At 48.6% G+C, this 17719-nt stretch overlaps 1 protein-coding gene across 1 annotated transcript in view; it reads left to right on the forward strand.

The window, feature by feature from the left end:
- APCDD1 (APC down-regulated 1) overlaps window positions 1-17719 on the forward strand; it is a 37454-nt gene that overhangs the window by 11583 nt on the left and 8152 nt on the right. The window contains exons 2-3 of the mRNA XM_066352261.1: window positions 1800-1983; window positions 5516-6047. Coding sequence (XP_066208358.1) covers window positions 1800-1983; window positions 5516-6047 — 716 coding nt within the window. The remainder of the gene's footprint in view (window positions 1-1799; window positions 1984-5515; window positions 6048-17719) is intronic.

Consider the following 17719-nt stretch of genomic DNA (forward strand, 5'->3'; position numbering starts at 1 on the left):
CTAAACACGTTGGCTTATAGTGAGATTGCATTTGATTTGAACACAACACCATCATCTTTTACAGTCTCTTTTTTACAGCTTTCAGTTAGTTGAATCATGCACAGATAGAGTCTTTGCTTTGTTGCTTTTCGCTTTATTTAAGATCTGCAAGAACCATGTGAAACTCTTGTTCCATCCCAAGGTAGCATTTTGCTCAGAGGAAGACCCTGAGACTTCCTTGGTGGAGACTTGTCTTAGGGCTTGCAGTGAGACTTTCAGAAGACCTTCGATAGAACTCAGTGCTCTGGTCAACCCTCCAGACCTTGGCAAATGTCTGCCTATTTTACAAATGTCTGCATGTTATCAACCTGCAGGTCTGAGTTTCTTTCTCTAGCATATTTTCATCATGTTGGTGGAAGTCACTGTATTCTGGGTCTAACTTTTCATTTTCAAAAGATCTGTGATAAACCATAATTTCTTTTTTCAGATGTTTATTTAAAAACATATAATTACCTCCTCATAAATAGCATTCTACTGGGTACGTTTTATCTATTTTATTTTTGTGCATACGTCTAACTAGTGTATTCTTTGCTAACATGGTGCTGAAAGCATGGTATAGCCCCAATAGAGACCTGTCAATTTGTTAATTACTTCAGGAGTGAATCTCAAAGGAAACAGTGGGTTTTCAGATTATAACTCCATTTGTTTTCATTGCTTTGTTCTGAACACTGGACTGTGAGTTTACTGCTATTTGTAGGATAAACTAGTTATACTAGGGATGAATTTAGACTTCTTATTCCTTTAGCTAATGGAAAATGAAAAAGGCGCAATCTTCTTCAATCACTCTTCATCTTAAGCTCTCACCGGCAGGGGTCGTCAAACTTTTTATAAAAACCGCCCACTTTTGCAGTGCTGGTCAACCTGGTCCCTACCGTGCAACCAAACAGCGCCGCAATTGGCCCATCATGAAAGCTGGAACGCCCACTAGTGGGCGGTAGGGACCAGGTCTACCAGCACTGCAAAAGTGGGCGGTTTTTATAAAAAGTTTGACGACCCCTGCTAGAAGTTCTACAGTGTACATTTAGTCACTGACTTTGTGGGGATTAGAAGGGGCCAGACTTGGAGGATGGGGGAAATGTCATGCCCTGACTCTGCCGTAGGGCAGGTAGATGGCTTGCACCCACTTAGAGGGTTTGCATGTGGAGACTGAGAAGACCAGAAGGTGCCTGACCTGGTGTGAGTGATGGAACCACACATGGAAGCAGTCACAGTTGGGAGCTTCGAGAGCTGTTCGCTGGGCCTTTCCCGATTCCATCAAAATTACATATGCACTAAGGCTGGTCTCCTCACTCTTTCCCGTACTCACCTAAGTGTGTCGCCACACATGTCACCCTTCTTCTCCCTTGAGTCCCATCTCCTCTTGGTACTCTGGAACGTGTCCATTTCTCTGCTCTATATCCCCTTGACATTCATTTGTCTGCACTGCATGACTGCTCATTTAGATGCATGACCTTTTACCTTTTCATAGATGCCTGGATTGGAGCTCAGGCTTTGCGAGGAACCAGCCAAGTGATCTGGTACAAGTCCATGTTCGTTATCACCATGGACCTCCGTGTCCTCACTTGGGAAATGATCTCCCAGGACACTCCCCACTTTGGATGTGTATTTATGGAAGCAGGCGCAGTGACAGAGCCTGGTGGGGCTGGGGTAGGGTAGGTGTGCATTTCCCACCGGCGGTGATTTTCATGCCACAGAGGTGGATGGGATGCATGTCTGCTGTTACCCACCTTTCTGCTAACTTGCACTGTGTTTTCTTGCAGGGCTGGGAGAGGGTTCTGCCCTCCTTCATCCGGACAGCAGACCACATCCAAGGTCCTTAGAGAAAAGTGCCTGGAGGGCCTTCAAGGAATCGCAGTGTCACCACATGCTCAAACATCTCCACAATGGTGCCAGGATCACTGTGCAGATGCCGCCAGCGATTGAGGGCCACTGGGTGTCCACTGGGTAAGAGAGCCAGGACAGCAAGGGTGCCAGAAGGACCAGGAGCATCCTCCTGTGGAAGGCCCGTCGTAGGGTCTCTCAGACTCATACAGGCTATACGTAATGTACGATGATGTAGGTGTTGTCTAAATCCTAACCAAGAGCCCAACAACGCTTTGAAATTCCGGTTGGCAAAGAAACAGAGCTCAACACTGTAGAAATCTTAGCTCAAGCAGAGGTGATACTGTACCACTGTTAGCCACAGGGTGTGAGTGAATAGGTCCTTGTTTACTGAACTGTGTGGGACCACTCCAGTATAAAAAGAAACCATTAGCAAGTGAAATTAGGAGTCTGTGTTTCCCCAACCCTGAAACATGACTTGCAAGTTTCTGATGGTCTAAATATTCCAGCCATATTCTGGTAATTGAATATACGGCTTCAGGGTTCTAAGAGCAAGTTAAAAGGTTCTCATGCTACCTCCACTAGCCAGGCTGTAGTTCTTGGATTCTTTTCCAGGCTGTGGGGCTGAGATTTATCCCAGTTTGAGCTCGGGCTTATCTTCCATTAGAGCTTTTAAAAATAGCCTAGAAGGCAGGCTTGCAGTTTTTCTCCTACCCACTAAATGGTTCAGAATTAGCAAGGCTAACTCTGGGATCTGATCGCCTCTCCCCCGAAGTCTCTGGGTACCTTGGGGAGGGATCAAATAAATATGGAGAAGAAGGAAAAGGAATTTTATAAGATGATGAGGACCCAGAGGGGTTTTTTTCCCCCCCATAAAAACGGGACTTCTCAAAATAAATACATGATATTTGCACAAGCCATTTTAATATGATGTACTTTTTAAGTAATTTATCATTTCATTGAGCAAATATTTATGTAGTAGACAAATACCGAGTGTCGAGCATTATTCTAGATTTTGTGTTTATAACAGTGAGCAAAACAAACATGGTCCCCGTCTTCGGGAATTTTACAAATAAACACACAAAGAGATATTATGATGAGGGAAAAGAAAAACAGGTGCTAAAGGAGAATGCCAGGGGGTCCTGTTTTAGGATGAGGTGGGGTCAGGAAAGGTTAGCAAAGAAGAGGACGCTGGGCCTGACCTGTGGTGGCACAGAGGATAAAGCATCGACCTGGAAATGCTGAGGTCGCTGGTTTGAAATCCTGGGCTTGCCTGGTCAAGGCACATATGGGAGTTGATGCTTCCAGCTCCTCCTCCTCTCTCTCTCTCTCTCCCTCTCCTCTCTAAAATGAATAAATAAAATAAAAAAATAAAAAAAGAAGAGGACGCTGGAGCTGAGTTGTGGTTGGCTTTGCAAGAACTGAGGAAAGAGCTTTGCATCGGGAAGAACGAGCAGAGCCTGGGTCGCCGCAGCACCCCGTGGCTGGGCCGAGCACCGCAGGCAGAGCAGCTCCCGGTGAGCTGTCTGGAGGGCAGGGTCAGCTCCCCGGGCATCTTGCAAGCCAGCTCTCCTCTCTGAGTTTAGCTTTTTAATCTAAGAGAACTGAGAAGTCACTGAAGGGTGTTCCACAAGGCCCATGCTTACGACGGGGTTTAACTCTGGCACGCTGGCTGCTGTGTGGCAGGTAGATGGTAGACACAGTGATTTGGGGATGACCAATTAAAAGACTGACAACAGTTCCCACTAGAGATGCAGGAGGCTTAAGGTGAGGATGGCGGCCAGGCCGACAGAGAAGGGAATGGACCTGACGTGTGCTGAGCTCCGTGGCCAGGTCCGCAGATCATCAGTGCTTAGATAAAATACTAAAAATAAGAGATCTTCTTAGCTTAATCACTGCTCACATTAAACCTCTCTTTCCATGGGGCAGAAATTGTGGGTCTTCTCTCACTTCTTTTTCAGAGGTGATGAGCAGAAGTCCAAGTACCGCCGAGGGCTTTGCATACACGTGGTGTTACTTGACGTCGGTTGACAAATCTTGACCTAGTGAAATGCATCCACTTCAACGTAGTGCTAATTTCTTATCAGTTTACCTGAAAACGGGAATGTTAGCAGTTTTTTTTGTTTTGTTTTGTTTTTGTATTTTTCTGAAGCTGGAAATGGGGAGAGACAGTCAGACAGACTCCCGCATGCGCCCGACCGGGATCCACCCGGCACACCCACCAGGGGCAACGCTCTGCCCACCAGGGGGCGATGCTCTGCCCCTCCAGGGCACCGCTCTGCCGCGACCAGAGCCACTCTAGCGCCTGGGGCAGAGGCCAAGGAGCCATCCCCAGCGCCCAGGCCATCTTTGCTCCGATGGAACCTTGGCTGCAGGAGGGGAAGAGAGAGACAGAGAGGAAGGAGAGGGGGAGGGGTGGAGAAGCAAATGGGCGCTTCTCCTATGTGCCCTGGCCGGAATCGAACCCAGGTCCCCTGCACGCCAGGCCGACGCTCTACCACTGAGCCAACCGGCCAGGGCCTAATGTTAGCAGTTTTGAGAGTCACTGGCCTTTGGGATTCCAAACACCAGTGTTTGATTTAGCAAAGCTGAGTCAACTTGACACTAGAATTATTATATATAATATAAATATGTATATGTATATTGTATATAATAATAATATGTATAGTATAGATGTTAGTCAAACTTAATGAGATGAAAGTCATGATGTAAGTGATGCTGAGATCTGGTAAAAGGTATGGACAGACGAATTCTGTGGCCAACACATGGAAAGAAAGCTTCACCCCTGCCTGGGTGGGCTGTGCTGCACGTCTGAATTGATCACAATTAAAGCAGTATAAGGAACGTACCGAAGTTAGAACCGGCAGAGCCATTTGTGCCTTGTCGACCCAGTCCAAGTCTTCTAGCCTAGGAACAGCATTTATCTAAAGCCACAGCAGAGGACACTGTGTCGTAGGCAAACAGCGGAAAACCTTTATAACTTGTTATATTAGCTGTGTTTTAATAATTGCCTCTTTATGAATCTAGAGGGAGACTTGGTTTTGATGGGCTGGGACTGACTTTCTGATTGCCTGTAGGGGACGCCTCCCTAAGACCAGGACGACGGACTTTCAGCAGCTGCCTACTCTAGACGAGGTCCATAGAACAGAGGTGGTCAGGAAAGCAGTCATCTCTGAACTTGAATAAGGGAACTTCTTTATAGGCCAGAACTCGACTCTTTTTCCTATTTCCTACGAGAAAGGAAGAAATTTCCCCGTGCGTTAGGCCCATGGGGGGAACGGCCAGTAGCAGGTTTTACTCTCCTGGCTTGTTCGTGAAGTGAGGGAAAGGCTTCTGGTGTAGTGCGATCCGGCTCCCAGGCACAGGGGCACCGGGCCGTCTGCGCTGGTTCACTGCCTGGCTCTGATGCTGGCCGGTTACATGAGCATGTTTTTTCATCTGTTGTGCCTCTGTTTCCCCGTCTATGAAATACAATAATAACACCTACCTCACTCATAGGTTCTTGTGAGGATTCAAGGGACTGGTATCTGTACAGGACTTAGAACAGTGTAAGCATTTCGTTGTTATCGTTACTGTAACTCTTTAACACTGGAACGAATCTCTTATTCATGCCTTTGGACTTAAAAAACTTCTTTCTTCCCCTTTTCTTCTTCAGCTGTGAAGTGAGGTCGGGCCCAGAGTTCATCACGAGGTCTTACAGATTCTACCACAACAACACCTTCAAGGCTTACCAGTTCTACTATAGCGGCAACCGCTGCACAAGCCCCACCTACACCCTCATCATCCGGGGCAAGATCCGCCTGCGCCAGGCCTCCTGGATCATCCGCGGGGGCACAGAGGCCGACTACCAGCTGCACAACGTGCAGGTGATCTGCCACACGGAGGCCGTGGCTGAGAGGCTCGGCCGGCTGGTGAACCGCACGTGCCCCGGCTTCATCCCTGCGGGAGGCGCCTGGGCGCAGGACGTGCCCTACGACCTGCTGCAGGAGGAGGACGGCTGCGAGTGCACCCGGGCCGTGAACTTCGCCATGCACGAGCTGCAGCTCCTCCGGGTGGAGAAGCAGTACCTGCAGCACCACCTGGACCGCCTGGTGGAGGAGCTCTTCCTCGGGGACATCCACACCGACGCCTCCCAGAGGACTTTCTACCGGCCGTCCAGTTACCAGCCCCCCCTCCAGAACGCTAAGGTAACCCGAGGCCCAGTGCCCTTGCGGCCCAGACCGGCAGGCTCCTCTGCGTGAAGTAGAACGAGGGGCCTAATGGCGCGGGGTGTCAGCGGGGTCCGAGGGAACCCATGACAGAGGGAGAAGAGAGAGCTGAGTCCTGAAGGAGAGACTGCTGGGAGGGGAGAGGAGTCTCAGGCCTGAGGGAGAGACCCATGGCCAAGAGTCAGGAGACCTGGATCAGCCACCAACTCACTCTGTGATTTGGGGGCCTCGATTTTCCTGTTTGATGTGGGGAGTAGTTCTGGGGTTGGTGGTGTGGGCCGATCTCTGGTCTCGGGTAATTGTCCTAGAAAATTCCTGGCCCTGGCTGGTTGGCTCAGTGGTAGGGTGTTGGCCTGGCATGCAGGAGTCCCAGGTTTGATTCCTGGCCAGGGCACACAGGAGAAGCGCCCATCTGCTTCTCCACCCCTCCCCCTCTCCTTCCTCTCTGTCTCTCTCTTCCCCTCCCGCAGCCAAGGCTCCACTGGAGCAAAGTTGGCCTGGGCGCTGAGGATGGCTCCGTGGCCTCTGCCTCAGGCGCTAGTATGGCTCTGGTTGCAACAGAGCAACGCCCCAGATGGGCAGAGCATCACCCCCTGGTGGGTGTGCTGCGTGGATCCCACTCAGGCACATGCAGGAGTCTGTCTGACTGCCTCCCTGTTTCCAACTTCAGAAAAATACAAAAAAAAAGAGAAAATTCCTGAGGCTGCTTTCAGGCTCACACTCCGGGAACTTTTCCTGTGATTCTGAGAGGGAAGTGTGAAGGAAATATGGAGATGTTCTAACCACACATGGGACAGAGACATGCACAGTGGCGACTCCAGCCCTGGGGGGAGGTGGGAGGCCCCGGGGGCACAGCGGCAGTGCCGTTTGCCTAGGGCTGCAGACCCCATGAAGATCTCCCACCTACGCTGTGGCTTTCAGACTCCACAGCGACCCTCTGAGGCAGATATTCCCTCTCTCATAGGCAGGAGAGGCCGCTAAAGTTCAAGAGGTTAACCTCCTGCCCACGGTCCCCCAGTCGGTTTCAGGAAACTCGGACCCAGACGTCTTTCTCCAGACCCTCCGCTTGACCACATTAAATGTAAAGCCAGTGCGGTCAGAAGGGAGGACGGAGGGATCAGGAAACAATTAAAACCTTCCAATGTTCTTTTCTTGAATGACCGTGCAATAATTATATTTGGAATTCAGAAAGCGTTTCTTTCCCACGGTCTCGGTATTCGTGTCAGCGTGCAGTGGGATCCTTCCCACCACGGGCGCTGGGGAAGCTCGGGGCCGGTGGACATGCGGGCTCTGGCCGTGGTGGGCCGGGGTGGGCCGGGGTGGTCGGAACTTTTCTCTATAACGGCATTTCTAACTGCAGGGCCCTGTTTGACTTTTGTTTGGCAGTTTATTCATTTTTTTTTTTAAACGTTTTTTTTTCTTTCTTAGTTTTCTTAGTCCTTTGAGCTCATTCATGACTAGTGGAGAGATCACAGAATACTTCCCCTGCCAAAGACCACTCAGTGTTATCTTCTTGGCTGTGTTATTGTGAGCTCATGTAATGAGAGTCAGCCTTATTATAATTGTGGGAAATCTGCTGAGGAAGCCTGCTTGGCCGAGGCCGTTTCCTCTGGACGCGGCTGGTCAGGGATGGTCTTGTGAGGTGAGGCCACCTGAGGGCCGAGGGCATGGACCCGGCGCCCCCTGGGCTCCCCACACGCAGGTAGTAGTAGCTCACCAGCCTGGCACGGGGGCCGCTGGGGGCAGCTCCCCACGGCACAGGACAGGAGCCGGCTCCACGGCGCTCCGCCTCGGAAGTGTCAGAGGCACGGAGGGGAACGGTGAGTCAGGGCAGCGAGCAAGAGGGCACGCACGTTCATACCCGCGTCCAGGCTTCTCTTGGGATGGGTGAGGAGGGAGGCTAAGCTCTAGTCGTCCCACACGTTGATGCACAGGCATCAGAGGAGAATTTTCCGCGGGGGGGGGGGGGGGGGGGGGGGGGCACCTGGGTGATGGCCTGGTTTGCAGAAAACAGGAGTAATGAGCTTCCAGTTTCATCATGGGACCTTTCTGGTGGGTAGCATTCTCCACAGTCTGTGCTGTGTGCTGCAACTAAATAGCACTGCTGTTGAAACCTTTGGTGTGCGATAGCAGCCGGGGCAAGGGGGGTTTTCATACGTATGTTTGGCTTCCTCTGAGTCCTGTCTAGCCAACATTTAAATTATCTCTGGTGATGGAAGGTAAGAGTGTCATGAATAAAAATGGTCCACAGATAATACAGAAAAAACTCACGTGAGCCAAGAACAGCAGCCCCTGGCTCACCCCAGACCTTATGAAGAGTCCGTTTCATCCCTCGTCACCGGGCAGGGGAGATGCTAACGAGCAGCGGAACAGCCAGAGCTCAGGGGCAGTGGGGCAGGGGCTGAGGAGGGAGGGAGGAAGGAGGAGGCTGAGTCGCTCAAGGACGAGGCGCGCTGCCGCCCGGGAGCCGCAGCTGGAGCTAGGGCCCTCTCAGCTCCGAGCCTGACCTTGGGTGGGTCGTGTGCACACACTGCTTCAGATTCCGTGTCCTCACCTGCAGACGCCTGTGTAGGCCCTTTGATCTCTCTTTAAAAAAAAAAAAAAAAAAAAATTATTTATTTATTCATTTTAGAAAGGAGCGGGAGAGACAGAGAGAGAGAGAGGAGAGACAGAGAGAGAGAGAAGGGAGGGAGGAGCTGGAAGCATCAACTCCCATATGTGCCTTGACCAGGCAAGCCCAGGGTTTCGAACCGGCAACCTCAGCATTTCCAGGTCAACGCTTTATCCACTGCACCACCACAGGTCGGGCTTTTTTTTTTAAATTATTTTTATTTATTCATTTTTAGAGAAGAGAGACAGAGGGGAGAAAGAGAGAGAGACAGAGAGAGAGAGAGAAGGGGGGGGAGGAGCAGGAAGCATCAACTCCCATATGTGCCTTGACCAGGCAAGCCCAGGGTTTTGAACCGGCGACCTCAGTGTTCCAGGTCGATGCTTTATCCACTGCGCCACCACAGGCCAGGCCCTTTGATCTCTTAATAGCTTTTTAGGACTCTAAAAAAAAAAAAATACTACTATAACCATTTCCTTATCCCTCTCTTTTCTCCCTCAAACTCACTGTTGTACTTCCGGTAGCGTGGCTCTTCGGAAAGCCTGACAGGTCCACTCAGTCTCGCCGAGCCTTGTAGCTGCCCCTGGTTCTCTCTCCCTCCCTCTCCTGGCTCCGGAGGAGAGAGTTCTCCTGGTCAGTGTCCCTCGCTAACTGGAGCCTGGTTGTTGGGAAAGCGAAGCATACAGGTGTGGCTCTAGGAGGAGAAATGTCTTGAAAGTGCGTTATTGGCATTGGCATGGAGAATTCAGGATGAGAGTTGTAAAGACTGACCTTAGGATTTTTATAAACACAAAGCTGAAGGGTTTTTTTGTGTTGTTTTTTTTTTTAAACCCTGTGTGGATAAATTGGCGAGAATATGGACTTGGAGATGGTGGCCAGTCCTGGAATCCATGCTCCCGTGGCTGTCGGCGGTGGGCACTGGTGGTGGTATCCGACCTTTGGGAGTCTGCGTTTCTCTTTTCTGTAAAATGTACAAATAGAAGATTCAATTGGGTTCATGTGCAGAGTGCTGTTCGCTCTGGAAAGGGCCCTCACCAAAGCTCCCCGCCCCCGGCCTGGAGTAAGTGACCCTTCTGGGCATGTGGCTCCTAGAGGAAAGAGAAGGACAGTCAACCAGGGACGACATCAAAGTGTTTTATGCACTTAGCAATAAAACCGTTCCTTCCAGTTTCTCCTCCCCCTTCTGCGAAGCCAGTTTCTTAAGTAAACTCTTTAAAGCCTAGGTCTGATTCCCTTAACTTAATATTCAAGAAATATTAAGGGTGGAAAGAACTTTGGGTCTTAGATATTAGCCAAGATGTACTGTTAAGTAAAAAAGAAAAAAAGAAAAAGAGTACAGAATAGCATGATGAAAAGTGTTTTGCCACTGTTGTAAAAACTAACCATGAAAGAAGAAGAAAAGCTCACAAATTAGTATTCGTGTTCCTGGAAGGTTACATCAGACATGTAAGGTTGTTTCTGAGGAGGGGGCTGTGTAGCTGGGGGACGAACAGAAACTTGTCACTGTATATCCAGGCGTCCCCAAACTACGGCCCACGGGCCGCATGCAGCCCCCTGAGGCCATTTATCCGGCCCCCCCACCGCACTTCCGGAAGGGCCACCTCTTTCATTGGTGGTCAGTGAGAGGAGCACTGTATGTGGCGGCCCTCCAATGGTCTGAGGGACAGTGAACTGGCCCTCTGTGTAAAAAGTTTGGGGACCCCTGGATACCTTTCTGTACCTTTTGAAATTTGTGCCCAGATCTTAAGTTACCTAAATACAGTCACCACACAAAATTAAAATACATTTTAAAAAAAGTCCGGATTCCAAGGCTCAGAGCGCTGTGGCCACAGATGAAGATGGCGGCGGGGATGGGGGGTGGGGTGGGGGACGCAGGCAGGCGTCCAGGGCCCAGCGTGTGTGCTCTCCGCGCCAGGACTGCCAGGGGGAGAGGGGCGTCCTTCGAAGATCGGGCCCCGAGGTCTGCGCGGCTCCGAGAGCTGAAAGGGCTCCTTCTTCTCTTGTTGTCCCTGGCATTGTACGTCTTGGCCTGCAGCGCGCGGCAGAGTCTTCAGGAAGTTTTTAGATCCTTTCCCCAGGACAGCTATGAGGAGGAATAAATGGACTTGGCCCCCAGTGCCTTTCCAGACACCAAGTGCAAAGCCCCAGGTGCTCGCTCGCTGCCTGCTGGGCCGGCGGGAAGGAGGGGGCTGGGGCGCATCCGGAAAGACTGTGTGCCCCGCCACCCCCTTCTTTGAACTCCTTGCCTTCTCTAATTGTTGGTCCATAGAGACCTGGCTGAAAATTAGTTTAAATGCTAAATTGAGTTTGAAACCACTAGTCTTGGCCCTTCTGGAAACGGGACACCATGTAAAAATAGAAACTTTAAATCATCTTGTTTTTCTAAGCTTTATACAGCTTTACTGTGAGGTTCAGAGTCCTTTGGCAAATAAATTATGTTTGAAGAAAATCAGGTGTGCTGGGAGTCTTTCAAGATGAAACCAGCTACTCTTCATTAAAAAAAAAAAAAAGTCAAGGCCACCTAAAATAACCCGGAGAGAAGATGCTTCGCCTGGATTGAGTTTAGCATCTGGGCAGCCATTACCCTAAACCTAGATTCTTGTGCAGTTGAAGCGTTAGAAAGGCGCATTTTTTTTCCCATGGTAGAATCAAAGTGTAATTAAAAGCAAATGATCGCTGGGGTCGTTGGCAATGCCAAAGTCAGTATCTGACTTGTTAGCAAATGGAATTAGCCTTTCTCCAAAACTCCGCACTGATTCAGCCACAGGGTCGTAAATCAAAGGGCTGGTCAGAAAACCAGACAACTTTCCTCAAGCTCTGTGTCTTACACGTTCTGCGCCAGCATGCGTACCACAGTGGGTCTGCTCATTGGAGGCAGGGATGCACCAAGTGGTTTGAAAGTCCCTGGGCAACATACACGAAGAAGGAAGTACCTGTGCGCTTGCTTGGATTCATGGTAACCTCCAGCTGTGAACAAACAGGCTTGTTCCTGAGGAATCTTGCCTTTCCAGGTCTTTTCAGAGTACGTGAACATGACTGATTAATTGTAAGACGGTCTGATATCTGGGGCATCAGAGGGACTTTGGACCAGGTGGCCACCGGCAGTGGACTTTCAGCTCGGCTCCAGGAGGCAGGTCTGCAGCAGAGCAGGGTCTCTCCCTAGGCGCGAGCTTAGTGTGGCCCAGGTGGGAGGGTGAGCGCGTATTGCGGGAGTAAGAGAAGCAGCAGCCAGGTGCTCCTAGAAGAATTTGTGTCCCTTCACATCCTGTCAGTGCCGGTTAAGGAGAGGGCTTTGCAGAGGTGATTGGAGCAGAGAGAGGTGGTAGAGGATGAGCAGGGTTAGGGAGTTATGACCTAGAATGGTTTCAGAAGCCCCGCTTATATTAAGAATGACTCCTAAAGAAGATGGTGAGCCTGCTCCCTGGGACTGAGTGTTTTAACACTGAGGCAGCAAATGTTGCACATTACGTGAGATTGAGGTTGGATGATGGTTGACTCTGACAGGCTCACATTTATGTGGACATTTTATGGGGCCAGGTATGAAGTGTCACACAATTCACACTATGCAGATGCTGGCATATACTTTTTATTATTTTTTATTATACATTTTTAAATATCAGAAACAGTTTCTTATAGCTTTTTTTTTTTTTTAGTTTTTTGGATTTTTTTAAGTGAGGAGAGGGGAGATAGACTCCCACAAGTGCCCTGACCAGGATCCACTTGGCAACCCTGTCTGAGGCTGATTGATGGCCTCACCCTTTCCTTGATGACATGCCTCAATTAGATACTTCTACATGATTTATCACAATCTTATCAATAATCATCACACTATTTATCTTTATACAGTTAAAAATCTCCAAACACACATACTATTCAAACCCTGAGCCTTCTTTAGCTAAATCACTAAAACATACAACTCCTTGAGAAACAAAATGAACGAAAATCTATTCGCCTCTTTCATTACCCCTACAATAATAGGACTGCCTATTGTTGTGTTAATTATTATATTCCCCACTATTCTATTTCCTTCCTCAAGCCGCCTAGTTGCGAATCGATTAGTTGTAATTCAACGATGACTCCTTCACCTAACATCAAAACAAATGATAGTAATCCATAGTCAAAAGGGACAAACCTGAACCCTTATGCTAATATCACTAATTATATTTATTGGATCCACAAATCTACTCGGTCTCCTACCTCATTCTTTTACGCCCACTACCCAGCTGTCAATTATATTAACCACTAATGTCTCAAATCAACTGAGCTATCCTCAGCGCTGGGGGCCACTCTCCAACCAGTCGAGCCACTGGCTGTGGGAGGGGGAGGCAGAGGGGGAGAGAAGCAGATGGTCACTTCTGTGTGCCGTGACTGGGGATCGAACCCCAGACATCCATACGCCGGGCCGATGCTCTATCCCCTGTGCAAAGTGGCCGGGGCCAGTTTCTTATAGTTCTGGATTCCACAGTATTTCAGCAGATAAACAGGCATGCAAGGTTGCTTTATTTAGGGAATTAGCAGACCAGGAAATACTTGTTGTCAGGGACAGGGCAAGTGGTAAACATTTCATCCCTTAAAAGGCAAGAAAGCTGAGAGGACAGACGGGAAGCCTGAGCAAGCAGGAAGTCACCCGTGCAGAAAGCGGCGTGAGCCCCTGCCACGTGGGAGTGCCGGCTTCCGAAGCGGGCAGAGGGTGGAGAGAGGGGTGCACGGTGGGGTCCCCCGCATCTACAGTTTGCTTTAACTATTTAAATAAACTTAAATTAATAGGAGAAGAAGAAACAGACAAGCAAAAGATAAATAAAAAATGTCCTCTGAAAACATTTTAAACTAATTTCTATTAAAGAACCAGCTTATTATGGTTCTTTTAATCTGGCTGTTGAGTCTATACACAGTGTTGAGGCATAGGCATGGTGGAGGCAAAACTATCTTTTGTGTGATTTTTTTTTTTTTTAATATCTTGTAAAACAAGAAAAAGGCCTTTGTGAGCTAATTTCTTAGATTCTAAGCTTCTTAGAAAACTCATTTCTGGAAATGTGTCGCTCCCCAGGGTAGACAGACTGCCTGTTCCCAGTGGTAGGCCCTCAAGCGACAGTTAACAAAACCCAACATGTACAGCCGTGGCTATTCACCCTACTTCTTTCCAACGTGGAATCACCATGATCGCTTTAGGTGGTCAAAATGAGCTGGAGATCATAAATTCTCAGGATCCCAGATCTGAAAAGCACCCCAAGAGGCTCCTTCTACCAGGCTAGTCAACTGTCATCATGTGTCATAAATGCTGCCTTACTCTATTCATATTTTTAAATATCCAGTGATGTGTTTCTATGAGTCAGTTAGTTTAGAACAGCGGTTCTCAACCTGTGGGTCGCGACCCCAGCGGGGGTCGAACGACCAAAACACAGGGGTCGCGACCCACAGGTTGAGAACCGCTGGTTTAGAACCTTTGTCATACCCACTGCACTCTCCTAGATGTCATGGAAAATTACGGAAAAGAGAGAATATATTGGTCTTGGCCTTAAAGAACTTATAATAAAATGGAGGAAATTTGGGAAGGATATACGATAGGAATACCTACAGCAGAAATTTAATCAAAGACATGGTGAATTGCAGTTGTAAAAAAAAATTTAACATCAGTCATTGGCCATGGCAGGTTTGTGCCTGAGAAATATTATGTGTTTTTTATCCCATGGAACAAAACTCTATAAAAGGAACTATTTATCCTCTGTTCCCATTTCTCCTCCTCTTTGAACAAAACTTTTAGCCCAAGAAATGCTTTTTATTCAGCCTGCTTCTCTAGTTGATCTATTCACAGCAAGGTCATATCAAGTAATTTCTTCCATTCTGGGAAGATGCTGGAAACAAGTGGATGCTGTCAGCAGATGTTGAAGAACCAACTCTCCAGAAATAAATATTGGCAGGGGTAGGAGAAAGCCTGGAGAATCCCGATCAGTCATCAGCCAGAGAAGACCATTTCCAGGCCCTGGAGTCCTTTATAGGGAGACGTGTGTTCTTTGCAGGACCTTGGCCTCAGAGGCAGCAGGGGGCCAGGAAGTAGCTCTCAGCAAGCAGCAAGACCAGTTATGTTCCATTTTCTACTCTGGGCTTACAAAGTGATCTGAGCCATGTTATTCTCTCTCTCTCTGCCTGGGTGGACTCATCTGTAAAGTGTACCTGTGGTCTGTTTAGGAGGTTGTGAAGCTTAAGGAGGCCATGTACTTGGACTTCCTCAGAATCAAATGCCCTGTCTACGCAAGCTGTGGCTATTCGATGTGTTATCAGAACGCTGGGCAGCAGACAAGAGAGTGGGGAGAACCCCACTCTTTGCCTAGAACATCGCTCACTTATAAAGTTTAAAGTTGATTTCTTGTTTTTAGAATAAGCTTGATTAATTTAAGAGATTAAATGTATAAGAATCTTTTTTCCCCTCCCCCTTTGGAATTAAACCTTTTTATAGTTGATGTGAAGAATAGCAACAAGGAAACACGTTCTGGCCTGTCTTTTAATCTTCAGAGCTTCTGTGGACAGAAACCCTGACTTTAAAATAGTCCTTTCTGAGATCGGGGGGGTTGGGGGGGGAATCTCCCTGCCTGGGAGGCTGGGAGAGGACAGCTTCTCAGATGGGACTCCTTTGTCAGAGCGTGGCCCCAAAACAGAGAGTAACTTCATAAAGCAGATGGTATTTCATGGTAAAAATTACTCTTCGTGTTGAAAAATTCTTCCCTTCTTGAAAGACTACTATTTAAGAGAAGCAGTTTGGGAAAAAGAAACAGTCGAGCCAGTATAGAGCACAATGTGGGCTTTAACTTCTGCCTCCCGTAGTTGTTCCTCTAGGTGTTTTGATTTCTTCTGGTACCCACTAGAATAGCTATTAGGAAAAATAATAATAATAATTGTTGATGAGAACGTGGAGCAATTAGAACCCTGGTGCACTGCTGGTGGGGATGGGAAATGGCACAGCTGCTGTGGAGAACAGTGTGGTGGTTCCTCAGAAAGTTAAATACAGAATTACCATATGATCCAGCAATTCCACTTCCGGGTATCTGCCCAGAAGAATTGAAAGCAGGGTTTGGAATGGATTGTTTATCCATGCTCACAGTATTATTATTTACAGTAATCAAAAAGTAACGGCAACTCAACTGCCCGTTAGCAGACTAATGAGTAAACAAAATGTGGTCCACACATGCCATGGAATACTATTCAGCCGTTAAAAGGAGGGAAGTTCTGACACAGGCTATAACATGCATGAACCTGGAGGACATTATGCTAAGTGAAATAAGCCAGTCACAAAAAAAGGGCAAACACTGTATGATCGCACTTAGATAAGAGACCTAGAGTAATCAAAGTCATAGAGATAGAAAGTAGGATGGTGGTTGTCAAGGCCTGGGGCAGGGGGGAAGAATGGGGAGTCGCTGTTAAATGGATACTGAATTTCAGTTTGGGAAGATGAAAAAGTTCTGGAGATAGCCCGGGCCTGATCGCTGGGTTGGTTAGAGCATCATCCTGAAGTGCGAAAGTAGCCAGTTCGATTCCCCAGTCAGGGAAAATGCAAGAACAGATCGGTGTTTCTGTCTCTCTTTCTTCCTTCCTCTCTCTCAAAGCAATAAAATTCATCTCTAAATAAATTTCTAGAGAGAGACGGTTGTGGTGGTTGCACAGCAATGTGAGTGTAGTATGCACCACTGAACCATACGTATAAGATGCTTAGGATGGTAAGTTTTATGTTATGTTTATTTTACCACAATAAAAAATAAAATAAAATAAAAAAGCTACGTTAGGCATTTGGCATGACCAATACCGAAGGTACCTAAGGTCTTCCCACTCCCTTCCAACTTCTCACAGACCCAGCTGAGGATGGCCAGCTTCCCCCACGCCGTCTGATCAGCTCTTCTGTGCTGAGAAATGGAAACGCTTCATCTCAAGACCATCACTCCCCTGAGTCAGCCACAGTTCAGCCAGGCCCTCATCTCAGAGCTCAAGACCCTGCCCCCTTGTCCCTTGTATTTGTTTTATTTACTTACTTACTTATTTATTTATTTATTTATTTAGTAAGAGGAGGGGAGGCAGAGAGGCAGATTCCTGCATGTGCCCCAACTGGGACCCATGGGGCAGGCCCACGAGGCGGTGATGCTGTGCCCATCTGGGGCTCCTTTGCTGAGCAATGGAACACCTAAGACACAGGCCACAGAGCCATTCTCAGCGCCTGGGGCTACCTCGCTTGAACCAATGGAGCCATGGCTGCGGGAGGGGAAGACAGAGGGAAAAACGGGAGGGGTGACTTCGCCTGTGTGCCCTGACTGGGAATCAGACCCAGGACATTCATGCACTGGGCCAGCGCTCTACCACTGAGTGAACCAGCCAGGACACCCTGCCCCCTTGTTCTTGAAAGTGCCACATGAACACCAGACACTACCAGGTTGAGTGTGGCACCTTTCCAGAACGACGTGGGTCTGACAGCTGCACCATGTCCCCTCCCCGAGCCTGTTTCTTTTTTGAGCTAAGAAGCTCCTGAGCAGCTTCTGAATTGCTGTTGGTATTGGAGGAAACAGACCTTTTCAGGGATTGAGACTCATGCCTTTTTAGAGTGGCCAGAAATGAAGTGGTCACAACTGATGTGTTTAAGTTCCCAAACGGCTGATAGCCAAGCCAGCTGTGGGGGATGGGAGGAAGAGGAGGTGCAGGCCAGGTTGGCCTGTAAGTAAACAGGCTGCCCACTTGGGCTGTTTAGGACGGGCTCGGAGGGCCATGGAGGAGAGTCGGCAACTGGTTAGCGCCAAGTGGAGGAGCGTGGAGCTCTTCGTGGACCAAAGCTGCTGGCTTGCGCTCTGAGAGAGCCGCTTGTCTTTGCAAGGTCGCCCCGCAGAACTCAGCGTCCCTGTTTACAGGCACCAGAACACCTCTCTCCTGTCCGTGAAATCTCAGAGATCTGAATCTGAGTACTGGGCTCGTTTTACTCAGACCATGTGGGGCTGGGGTTGGAGGCAGGGACAACAGGTGCAGTTTGATAAATGTGCTAACCCTTATGATGTTTGCTAGCAGTTCGGGG

The sequence above is a fragment of the Saccopteryx leptura genome, chromosome 11, assembly GCF_036850995.1.
Source record: "Saccopteryx leptura isolate mSacLep1 chromosome 11, mSacLep1_pri_phased_curated, whole genome shotgun sequence".
Classification (NCBI taxonomy): Eukaryota; Metazoa; Chordata; class Mammalia; order Chiroptera; family Emballonuridae; genus Saccopteryx; species Saccopteryx leptura.